Source organism: Alosa pseudoharengus, unplaced genomic scaffold (genome assembly GCF_046254945.1).
Source record: "Alosa pseudoharengus isolate Yale_2024_CS ecotype anadromous, Long Island Sound unplaced genomic scaffold, YU_APseudo_1.1 YU_APseudo_1.1_scf_2, whole genome shotgun sequence".
Classification (NCBI taxonomy): Eukaryota; Metazoa; Chordata; class Actinopteri; order Clupeiformes; family Clupeidae; genus Alosa; species Alosa pseudoharengus.
The window spans coordinates 20,684,021-20,697,051 of NW_027468663.1; the positions used below are offsets into that span (position 1 = coordinate 20,684,021).

General features: G+C 38.8%; 1 protein-coding gene across 1 annotated transcript in view; it reads right to left on the bottom strand.

The window, feature by feature from the left end:
• Positions 1 to 4,623: 4,623 nt before the first annotated feature.
• ptprsb (protein tyrosine phosphatase receptor type Sb) overlaps positions 4,624 to 13,031 on the bottom strand; it is a 60,561-nt gene continuing 52,153 nt past the window's right edge. Inside the window, exons 29-33 of the mRNA XM_076294113.1 lie at positions 12,416 to 12,542; positions 8,466 to 8,591; positions 8,016 to 8,170; positions 7,526 to 7,661; positions 4,624 to 7,276 (exon numbers count right to left, since the gene is read on the bottom strand). Coding sequence (XP_076150228.1) covers positions 7,208 to 7,276; positions 7,526 to 7,661; positions 8,016 to 8,170; positions 8,466 to 8,591; positions 12,416 to 12,542 — 613 coding nt within the window. The 3' untranslated portion in view covers positions 4,624 to 7,207. The remainder of the gene's footprint in view (positions 7,277 to 7,525; positions 7,662 to 8,015; positions 8,171 to 8,465; positions 8,592 to 12,415; positions 12,543 to 13,031) is intronic.

Consider the following 13,031-nt stretch of genomic DNA (forward strand, 5'->3'; position numbering starts at 1 on the left):
CATGCCCTTTATGTCACACTTTTATCTGTGGCGGAAAAAGTGTATAATGCTGCACTTTAGGGGTACTCGTCAGGGAAGGCCTAATACTCAAACTATTACCAAACAAACTAATTTCATCTCAAAGCATAAGCAAGATACAAACTCCGCTCTAAATTCTACTGGTCTCAAGCACTGAGACACAGTTAGCTGCATGAGTATATCAGTGTTCTTGCAAAGGCTCATGGGAACACAATGCGAACACCATGGCATCCCATGTGTTCATTTGCCTTACTGGTTCAGTACTTAAGTGCTTCACATTGATCTACATGATTCTGTTGGATAAATCCATTGCTGTGGCTACATATGTCAGTTCAATGTAATAACATTGTGTTTATTTAATTTCATGTTTTGTGGTTTAGTAACTGTGACAAACCCTCTTTTACCCCAGTATATACACTTACCTTACTTCATTTGATTAGAAAAATGGATTACTCCATTGGAATGACTATTTGAACACAAAAAGGTTGTGTTTCATTCAAAACTAGAATGTTTTATGTAATTAATGGTTTGATGAATTGGACAGCCCTGACTTTTCCTTTTTTACAGTGTATGTAAGGAACAAATGGTTTTACAGCACCCCAACCACTCGCCTAAGGTTATTTTAGTGTCTACAGATATCCCACAGCATCCTGTGTCCATTCCTCCTCGAGGCTATCTAAAAGCATAGTTGTCACAAAGTTAATTTATGCTATTATAATCTTAATTATAAGATCATTTAGATCAACAACTTTTGATTTGAAGTCTGTTTAAGCCTTAAAATAAATTTCCTGAGCTAATTTTCCCAAATTGACCTTTGACCTTAATTTTGGGGTACCGTCATTTATAACGGACTATGTTCTAAGGTATAAAGGGTACTCCAATGTTTTCTCAGTTAGTCTTTTAAAATGAAACAGAATGTGCCTTTGGAACATTGGATGAATAGTTGCTGATAATGGGCAATGTAAATATTGCATTAAAAATCAGCCATTTCTTTCTACAACAGTCGAGAACCCTTTTGCAATTATGTAAGCACATTATGTAATCTGAAAACTGCTGCCCTGATTAAAAAACAATGCAACTGATCTCAGCTGGTATTCTATCTAATGGAGTGGAATGGAAATTTCTAAGTGACCCCAAACTTAGTGTAATTGGTTAACCCTCTATGGGACTTATTAAGAATATTAGTTGAAAAAAATCAAACACCCTTGATTTGAAGTCTATTTAGGCCTAAAATAAATGTCCTGAGCTCATTTTCCCAAATTGACCTTTGACCTTTATTTTGGGTACCGTCATTTATAACTGACTACGTCCCATTAGGCTATAAACTTTTTCACAATTTCTCAATGTAAAAAACAATTGATTAATGATAAATGGATTAATTATCCATGAACATATTATATTCAAGATCACTGAATTCATTTTATTTCAGGATCTTTCTGACAAAACAACAATTATAAAAAAATATGTTTGTGAATGATGAATTTTGAGTATATTCCATGTTGATTCATGTCATAAAACATCTCTCTTGTTACTATGCATGTCACTGGTGAAACTCAACCAGGCATTTCTTTTTTTGGTGTGAAGCACAGGTGAACATCACACTTAACTGCACTTCACTCATATTTGGCCAGGGCAGTTGTCATTTTTGCATCAGTTTTGCATCACTTTTCAGTGTACAAAGTCCATGGCAAATGCTATCCTTCCCGATCTCTCCATATGGGAGTGTAATAAGGCCAGTGGGCAAATGCTATCCTTCCTGATCTCTCCATATGGGAGTGTAATAAGGCCAGTGGGCAAATGCTATCCTTCCTGATCTCTCCATATGGGAGTGACTCCCTCTTCCTTTGTTGCTGCCTATGAACGGCTCCATTGCATTCTCTACACAGTTCAGATGAATACATTTACATCATTCGGCACAGAGTAAAGGTTTGTCTACTGCACAATGTGCATGAGACACTCAGAGGAGAACACCTGCATAAAGTAATAGGTTAGTGAATAATCCCTTCCCTTTCTGCGTTGGCTAGACCATCTTCCAGACAGGGACTAGGTAATGGCCATGGATCCCTGACTTCCACAACAACCAACGGCCTGTCCCAGGTTGAAGATTCTCATCACTGCCTGGCTTTTCATTCTCGTCCTACTCATCCTCACTACCATCGGTCTCACCGTTGGTCATTCCTGATGCTGTGTTCCACTATTACAACTACCATATCCCCATCATTGCTTATTTCACTGTCCTTATTGCCCTCAGTAATAAGCATGTTCATTTCACTTTGATATAACATTTGGAAACATCCTAAGAAATGTGTGTAAATGGTCTGATGATGCATAACAACAATAGAAAACTAGACGGAGTCATTGTGGAAATTTCTATCCCTTAATAGGACTTAGTCAGTTATACATGACATGAACTTGTTACAGGTTTTGAAGAAAGCTTTTTAGATATCTTCATGTGAAATGATTAAAATAGTTAGAAAACAGTTTAGGCTAGGTTGGGTAATTTTTATGTTTTATAGTTTAAAAATAGACTTCCCATCATGCTATGGGTGTGACTCAACGTGTGGTATTGTCTCCTTCACTTCCTTGTAGCAACAAATGATATAATAATATAATAACCTTAATAATAATATAATAACCTTATAATAATATAATAACCTTAATAATATAATATTGGTTAGAGGGGAAGTCAAGGAATACATTTTTAGGATAATATAATTGGTTAAGGATTTGTGTTAATTTTTCAAGCAGTTTTCTTTAGTGTCATTTATAAATGACAAATTTCCACAGGAAATTTCTCTTCTTTCCACAGGAGAAGTTAACTGAGAACAGGACATGTAATCAAATGTATACATTGTCATGTCTTCATTGATTCATTCTGATGGTTTCACTGGAATGTAACCAATCACTCTCATTTGATAGTATCAGCCTACGGATAGTAATATTATATTTTCAACAATGTGCAGAGAGCTTCACAATTTCCTTCGACCACTTCCAGTTCCCTCATTGGTTCTGAAAGTGATGTCCTACATTTGTGCATCATCTGTGTATTGACTTAACTGCGGTCTTGTTTGTTTAATCGGATAAACATTTGACAGTGAATTGTTTATGTTTCTGCTTACACCCTTTCAACTTTTATAATTCCATAATTCACTTGATGTAATGATGTTTGGGCCAATACCCACCAGACCAAATCACAGAATAAGCATCAATTCCAGAAACAACAAGTAATGCATAAACAAGACAACTTGATGCAATTTTTCATTCACATATATTCATATATACATATACATTCACCATATTTTCTATGATAGCTAGTTTACGTAGTTCATATAATGTTTATATTTAATGAAACATGTAATAAATCTACAGTAAATGAGACAGTAAGGAGCTTGATTCTGATACACTTATTTCAAGTAGTTTGATTAAAAAAAAAAACATTATGGGAATAGTGGAGATTGGCTTGAATTAGGTTTTAGCCATCTTGATTATGCTACTGAGACCTCGATTTTTCCCCTTGGGGATCAATAAAGTATCTATCTATCTATCTATCTAGTGGTCGGATATAGTGTTTGTCAATTTTTAGCACAGGAAAAACTGCAGTGAATCCTCAATGTGTGCACTCCCTGGAAAAAGACACCACGATCTTGGCATTGGTATCATGCACCCCTACCAGTGACAGCAAACTTACCTCACAGATCCATCTGTGGTGGTGCTGTCCTCACTGTCCACCGGTGACAAGCATTTCCATGTGTCTTGCTGTCTCTTCATTTAGAAAAAGAGATCAAAAACAAACAAACAAAACAACACGACAAATACTCAATAATAACAATGATTCCTGTTAACAGAGGGAATTCTAGATAAGGAAAGTATCTGTTTTGAGGAAGTCCCGAATGTATTTAAGAGAAAGACAAGTGAAAATGGAGCCGTGGTGGAAATAGAATGCCACTATTCTCCATAAGAACAATAGAGGTTCATGTGAGCCAGTGTGTGTAGCTGGGTTACCTGAGTCGGGTGGAAATATGAAACTCTGAGGAAAAGGATTCGTGATTTCATTGGGTCATTATAGACACATTTGGACTCATTATAAAATTAAAAGGAAAAATGAAAAGGTGCAAAGTAGAATACCAAATGTAGCTTATCTCATAGCATAAGAAAAACAACAACATAGGCATGGTGTGATCTCTGTGAATATCATATAGCAGATGCATCTCAGTGCAGATACTGATAGTCTAGTCACACCAGCCAATCACACCACCTAGAGGCAAACACCAGCCAATCACACCACCTAGAGGCAAAAAAAGAGAGGTGCATGCTTTCTTCCGTAATTTTTCATTCTTAGTGTGCATCAAAGTATGATGAATGTGACAATAGTTGGCAGGGGTATGAATTCACAAAAACCTTTTGTTGCTAATTTCTTTTCTTACCAATTAGATGCCTAAGGCAGCCTTACTAGGCCCAGGACAGAATGCAGACAATATTCAGCAGATTGCTGAAAAGTGAATTCTAGACTCCTGCAGTGTTATATGCATATGCTAGATGGAACTGATTTGGACAAAAGAAGGAACACAAGCATCTGTTTACGTTATATTCAGTTATCCTGTTTTAATACAAAGTCAACATATCTACATACATGGTTCTAAATCAATCAACAGAGTCTGAAGTAACAGGTTGAAAGTTGAAACACTTAGTAGCACTTGACCCTCATACAGTACTGTTCAGTACCATTTGGGCAGCCTCACTGACCTCTGGTGGGGATTTGTTCTTGTCCTCTGTTCAAATGTGCGCTTAGAAATGTGATTTCTTTTCAGTAGGCCACATTAAAGATGCTCCAATTTGGGGGGTATTTTGTTCCATTTGTTTCCAAACTCCTGTGAGAATCCCTCCCGTATTGGCATTATGGCCATTGTGGATTGTGTGCACACCAGCCTTGCTTTGCTTTTTTTTTCTTTCTTTTTTTTTGACATGAGTTGTGTTATCCTTGGGCATGCTGCTCAATTTTAATTAATAAAAAAAATCACCTTCTCTTCTCTCCGGGTAAGAATGACAGAGAACTCACTGTGCTCGCAGGAAAGATGACACAGCAGAATAATAACATTTATTATGCTATGTCCTTTGTGCATTCACTGCCAAAAATGCAGTCACCCAAGTGAATAATTAACAGGTAATTGAATGAACAATTGAATGATTAAAAGAGAATTAATTCTGGGCTTTTGGACAGTGTATGTGCTTCTAGACGGACGAGGCTGCCATCGGCGATTGTGACAAGTGTCTTTCTGCCTCCTGTGCTCTACGCAGCATCATCAGACACCCAAGGTTTAGAATTCAGTGGTCAAAGTTTAGAGCACGATGAGAATAATAATAATGATAATATCAATAATATCAAAAACTCCAGAGGGCTACAGATTACGACGCTGTACATTTTAACCTCGTACAGTAACATTTGCTTGTCAACTACACAACATTTCATTAGGTTATATTCATATAAGTAGTCCAAAACGCAATATAAATAAATAAATGAATAAAAAATTCAAGCATAATATTAACAAAAATAATAAAAATAATATTGGTTAAATATTTGACAACAACAATAAGGCTCATTTTAGTCTCTTTTGGACCTACACAACTCACCCCACTGGCCTTCTTCAACAGCTTGTGCTAAAATGTCTGTACGAGTTCAACACGTTTTGTGCTACCTATGGATCAAAACTGTGCTAACTAAAAGTGACTGAAATGTTTTCCAGATTTCACTGAAAATAAAAAGGATCTATTTCAGTCTGGTAAAAAATATTAGCTTTGTGTTTATATATTATCTTCTTAAATTGGATTCTTGGATATGCTTAGGTGCACTTGGCCCGTTAGATCACCTCCTAATATAATTGTATAAAATATGTTAAGACTTGAGATCAGAGAGGAACTCAATAATATGACATGTTGTCAATTAGTATCTCTGTCTTAGTAGTTCAACACTTGAATGTCTTGGCTCTCTGTCACTGAGAGGCAGCGTGACACGTGATCTGTGCATCTATAGATTGTGTGCATTTCCTCACTTCAAATGGATCATTTCAGAGAGGACTGCAGGCTCTTCATCTCCTGGCTAGTCTGCAGATAGAGGAATGTCAAAAAGGAAAACTATGCTGAGTTTCCCTTTCAGTAGTCTTTATAGGGTGTTATTGTCAATCCATGGTGGGTCCATTGAGGGTTTTATAATAACTGGTCTTATACAAGCCATCACATTTAACTCTTCGCGGCATACACACAATATAAGCAGCATGTTGTGATTAAAAGGAAACAAACTAAAATGTTAAAACTACCCACAGGAACATATTGGCCAGATAATGACCCCTCCATTTATGATCACGAGAGATTGTTTGTGTACACCAGGTTTCAGATCTAGCCTTAAAACCGCAATGAAGCGTTATCCTTTCATGTTGATAATGTACTGTATGCTGAAACAACCATATGACTCCATCAATCCTCTCCCACTGTTTTTCAGCAGAGACACTTGTATGCTTCCTTGAATTGCTCTTCGAGGCACTGAAGGTAGAAGATCTGCTTCAGTATTGGTACTGTTACGTATGGGTGTTTCTGATGGCATTGTCATTCTCCAGATGATTCACAATCAAAGTCCTTGTTCTTGTCACAGCAGCCGCAGCTGTTTCCTGTGTCAGCTGAGTCATAGGAAGATTGGTCTGTCTGATCTGAAACCATTCAACTCCATTGGCAAAAACAGCTTGAATGCACTGTCACTCCAATTGAAGATGCAGCAATTTTTCCAGGCTTTGAACTGTTTGTATTGATAATTACTTGTTTTGAGGATTTTTTTCATAGGTTTTCTCTCTCCATTAATATTTTTTTTTTTAGAAAATTGATCACAACATTTGATAGGATACTTGAACACTGAGGTAATAGTTTGCAGTGTGACACATGACATCCCAGATCCGGTCCTTCCAGGCAGTTCCTGAGAGTGCATGTGTTGTTGATGCTTTTTTATTTTTATTTTTTATCTTTTTTATTTTTTTATGTTTATTTTTTCATTATTTTGAACTTCGAACTCCAAATGATGTCAATGATGGACTCTAATCATTCTTGCTGTAATGACATCAGTCATTGGTTTTTGGTAAAGTTCATTATTTACTGTGGCTTTCTCTAGTGCTGTGGGGCCTTGGCTGATGGCGATCCTCCCTTCCTCTTATGTTGCATAATGGTCAAAACTCCCCAGGTACTCGATGCCAGCTTGGTAGCAGAAACGGTACTCATCCTGCAGTGATAAACAATAGATTGAAAAGTGTTTATATAATTAATATCTAGACAAACATTAACAAGCACCCCATATAGCTGTGTATAATTCAAATAGACTACTCTCCTGATGGCCTGAGACCTTTGAGGCACTCTGCATGGCTTCATGTGTGAAAAAAATAATAATATATCTGGCTTTGCTAAGACCATATGCTGTAATTGACATGATCTTTGATTATTTGTCCGTATTTTTAAGAAGAGAGTATTTTACCTCGGTCTGCACCATGGCGGGCCTTTGTGTTCGCAGCATTTTGACGGTTTGGAAGATGTCCACAGCCCCTTCGTAGCGCATCCTCTCCAGCACAATGCTGAGGGTGATGAAGACGCCGGTCCGGCCCACTCCCGCACTGCCACACAAGGGGGAGAGAGGACGGTTAAAGCCCGAGTCCATTATCATGGTGCGGTTAATACGCTAATAGCCCTGTCTGCATCACTGGCTGTGGGCAGTGAGTAATGGCATGAAATGTACATTTCATTATCCACTCCTAAGGTATAGAATAGATATCTCATCCCCACTTGTAATAGTGCTTGTTCTCTAAAAGACCTGCAATGACCTTTCCCTCTACTAGCCCCATCCTAGCCATGCATACACACGCATATGCATACACACACACAGACACACACACACACAGACGCACACACACATACAACAAACACAAACACACACACACTACCTGTCATAATGTTTCAATATCACTGACCTGCAGTGGACTGTGATGGGGCCATCTTGTCCAAACTGCTCCTTGGTTTTGTGCACCTGCCCGATGAAATCAATGAAACCCTCTCCAGACTTTGGCACTCCCTGTTCAGGCCAATCTGTAAATTGGAACTGCCGCACTGTCCTGGACTGCCCATCCTGAAATACAAGACGGTCAAAACAAGGGACATCATGAGCTGCTTGGACAGAAAACAGCCTCAGTGCTCTAAAATGATCCCTCTCTCCTGTGTACAATGTTTTTCCTCTCTGAATAACATGAGTGTCCCTGTTGCTTGTTTTATTAGCATTACATATCTATAGGGAAATATGGCAAATTACTGGTCCAGATAGAGTTGGCAATGCAACAGGGTCGTCCAGCAGTTAGTGATGGGGGTGGGAAGGGTTTGCTATCATAAAGGTGAAGCGTGTCATGAAGACGGATTACTCCGCTCACCCTGGCATCTGTGACCTTGAACTCTCTCAGGATGTATTGCGGCATGTTGTACTCAGCCATGGGGTCCACCACAAAGTACTGGTACCGGGCAGAGCGCTCAGCCGGCCAGTACTGATGGCACTTCTCCTGTGGGGTCAGACAAAAACAAACGTTTCAAATTGGCTCAAAGACCAGCGGCCAGTGTTGTATAAAGTACTAGAAAGCAATACTTGAGTAAAAGTACAAGTATCGTACTAGAAAAAGACTTTTTGATAGAAGTGAAAGTTACCTTTTAGAATATTACTTAAGTAAAAGTCTTAAAGTATCTGATATATACTGTACTTAAGTATCAAAAGTAATTTACTGATATTTAATGTACTTAAGTATTTGAAGTAAAAGTAAAAAGTAAAAAGCAAGCGGTTTTATTTTGAACTTTTATTGTGAACTTTATTTTGGCTTTCTTATAATATCTTCTTAATCTCACTCATCAAATCAAAATCACATTATTTTCTAGGACTTTTAGGCACAATTCTCTTAAGTTCAAAGAACAAACAGCATATTTTTAGAGCTGACATCAAAGAAAAAAACAGAAACAGAAATGTCACTTTTGTATGATCTTCAGGTAAAAATGAAAAATAAATAACTTATTTCTTTCAAAAAAAAAATGACCTGCTTGTAGGGAAAACATTTTGGTCATGTGGTATGAGCATTTCAAGGGCTTAATCTCCAGGTCACCATCTCACTCTCACACACACACAGGCCACCTATGTCCAGCAGCTAATAACATGGTACTAATAAATAATATTTATTAGTACCATGGTTCAACAAATGTGTAAAGGTTATATAATAATTCACTTCAACTGAGAAGTTAACAAAAAATATTCCACTATTCCACAAGTTAACAAAAACAGAAAGAAAGAAAGAAAGAAAGAAAGAAAGCCTTTGAAATGTAGCTTATCCCACTCTTCCACAAAGAAGCATATTAAACTAATGTTTAGGTTACATGTTTTTTGCATGGGTAGGCTATATTGTTGTTTGGTGATTTAGCCTATTCCTTTACTAAACCCTCTTCTGAGCAAACAAGGCATATAGGTTTATCATGTCGGGTAATTGCTCTTTCTTACATTAGATAACTTTAATCTATCCTCTCTACTTGTCCCTGTAGTCATGGCCTCCTCATCACTAATTTCGGGCTCATAATTTTCAGTGGTCGACTGGTTGATCTGCTGCTCAGTCTCTCCTGGCCTCTTTCTACCATCCATCCTTCCTGACGCTTGTGTCTACTGTAGGGCCGGTGTTCCAGTTTAGATGGTGAGCAGATTAACTGGTGATATTTGCATAAAATCAGTGAATATTCAACAAGACCCTGCCTACTTCTTAAGAGCGTTCTGCTCTGCCTCCGCCTACGCCTAGAGCAGGTTCACATTTTCACGAAGTGTTTGTAAGTGAGACAATATAACAGATATCGCTGAAAACATCACCAGTGTATGTCTAATACATGTCTGTTTAAGCATTATCCACACATATGACACATACTGAATGAATGGACAAAAATAAAACTAGCGATCTAGCTGGGATTCGAACCAAGCATGGACAAGAAAGTTGATTGGATTAGCTTCTACATCGTCTAAACCACTACACTACTAGCCGCTGAAATTGATACCAGATTTCTATGTATATATTGAACTGTTAGTCAAAGTTAACACAGGTTAACATATGTGAGAAATATACGCCCATATTAACTGGTGCTATCACAATTTAACATGGGCATATGCAAGCCTCAAAACAACAAAATAGGTTCATCTTTGCCTCACATACCAAAACCTAACTGATGTACAACTGGCATGTCCCACTAACACTTTATTCCGTTTTGGGGGTTAATAATATGAAACACGTCAGTCGTGTGCAAAAATTATCATAGTGCCATATGTCTCAGTGAAGTTATGCAGTGAGCTGTCTAGTGATTTGAAGTGAACACATGAAACTTATTTTCTCCGAGTTAAATATTTAATTTGTTGGTCCTAATTTGATGACACAAAATGGTTATCATGGTAGCATATATTACAAAACTTCGATGTAGCTAGAGAGTTTGATGACAGATGTTGCTGTTTCAGATTCCCACATAGCCTAAATTAGAAAATAGTTTAGCCTACTTACTGCTCGTTCAGCAGCCTGTTGCAAAACATTCACTTAGCCTAGATGTTTGCTATAATGAATATCTTGATCGATTGACAAATAAGCTGTCACAAGACAACATAGACCTACATTCATTTAATAGGAAAACCATGCTATTGCATAGATACAAAATAACCAGTGGTGTAATTGGTTAACAGGGTGGACTATTACTGCTAGCTTGCTATTTTAGTGAGCAGTTCGAGGTCCAAGTTTTTGCGCATTATAATCACGATGTGTGTTTCTGCACAAAAAACGAGCAACGTCTGATGGGGTCATTTGTTACTGTTTGTGATGCAAAATTACTGAGGCAAAATTCATCTGCATTATTCAAGGCATGCATTCGCTGTTTGCTCATGTTATAGGCTATCACCAGTTAACATGGACATCAGGATAGCTAGTAAGCTAGTAGACTAGTCTTCTAGACTAATGACAAGCGTTGCTCTCTGTGGGGTAGTGGTGATAGTGCTTACTGCTTGGAACATTTTGCCTCAGTGAGACTCATGTTCGAAACCCAACAAAACCTTCGCTGATTTACTTTGACACATTTCCTGTTTGCACAACATTTTGTGTGGATGCTTAAACAGACATGCATTATACATAGCGATTCCCGCATGTTTTCGGCAAGATCTTGCTTCATATTCTGTCGCGCACTGTAGGCTTGTGAAATTGTGAATCTCCAGCACTGGAAGGGCGGAGGCAGAGCAAAGCGTTGTTAACAAGTAGGCAGGGTCTTGTTGAATATTCACGGATTTTATGCAAATATCACAAGTTAACCTGCTCACCATCTAAACTGGAACACCGGCTCGGCTATCCGTATCTGAGAAAACGTTTTGGAAAAGATGGGCTATATGGACCCAACCAACTCTTTTTGGGAGGGGAGAACTCCCTCACGTAGGCTACAACGTGCATTGGTGTCATGCACAGAATGCGGAACGTGTCCTACTTTAAGAAAAGATAGACTATCGTGACAAATATTTTTGCAATATGTTTTTCCTCGACCGGCCCAAAAGTGAAGCGGTCCACCGGGAATTCTCCCGATTACCCACCCGGGCCTGAATCAGTCTTACTCTTCTTGAACTGAAGACAAGTCCTGCGATGCTAAATAGCCTTTCACAGGCCGCTGAGGCAGGTAGCGGAGTGTTCAGCTTCACAGAAAGCTGCCAATGTACAGAAACATTTCTTGCAAATAAGGCCACGGGTGTATGACGTTATCTTCACCACTACCCTGTTCACCGAGTTCACCACTATCGTCGGGGTGGTCGTCTATAATAACGGGAGGTCCTCCAGTAGGTGCTCGTGCTTCCATGGCGGTTTCAGTTGTGCGTCATCCTCCTTTAGCAACAAACAAGCGCTGAAATAAAGCGCGCAGCGTGCGGAGCAATCTAGGAGCAGTGATTCACCAAACCTGCCTTATTGCAGTCGCACACATTTCTTCTAATTTCAATAGTAACGAGTAACGAAGATGCTTAGTGGAAATATAAAGGAGTAAAAGTATATATTTTATCTAGTAAATAAGTGAAAGTTGACATAAATTTAAATAGCGTAGTAAAGTACAATGTCTACTTAAGTACAGTAACGAAGTATTTGTACTCCGTTACATTACAACACTGCCAGGGGCCCTAAAAAGATATTTTATGCACACAGATGCGTACAAGGACATTAATGGACTTCAATGGATAGTCATTTTCAAACATCTACATTTTTGATTTGCATCAGTGACATTTTACAGAATCACTGCGTGTCTCCAATCTGGAATTTTGTATCAGATTTGGTGCATTTTTTCAAGACTAACTTACCCGGCCCATCTCCCTCAGTTTGGTCAGCATCACTACAATAGTTGAGTTGTGCTCCCATAACATTCTCCAGAAATCTTCGGTCGTCTCAGCCAGTGGACCTTGAGTGGCAATATAGGCTCTCTGCTGCCTGTGACAAGACACACAACAGAACTCATTCAGCAACACTTGCATCTCTCCTATGCTTTTGAAATGCAATTGGAATGTGTGAACGTGTCTGCTGTATTTTTCTTGAGGTGTCTGTGATCCCTAAATGCGACATTAGAGAAAGTGGCTGATAAACCCAAATAAAACTCTGCGCTGTGGACCCAACAAAGCCATTTATCATGCCGTGGAAACTTGGCCAGACACCAGGTGTGCCTTACAACTTTGTCCCCATTCATGCCTCTTCTCTTAATGTGGCTGTGCCCTTGCCAGTTAACCTCTGCTGTCCTAAAGGACTCTTATCTCAGGGCTCAGAAGCCCCAGAGCCACGGAGGGTGCCAGCCCTACATGGAGCACAGCACAGCAGAGCAGGCCCACTCCACACACAATACACAGCACAGCAGAGCAGGCCCACTCCACACACAATACACAGTAGAGCAGAGCAGGCCCACTCCACACACAATACACAGTAGAG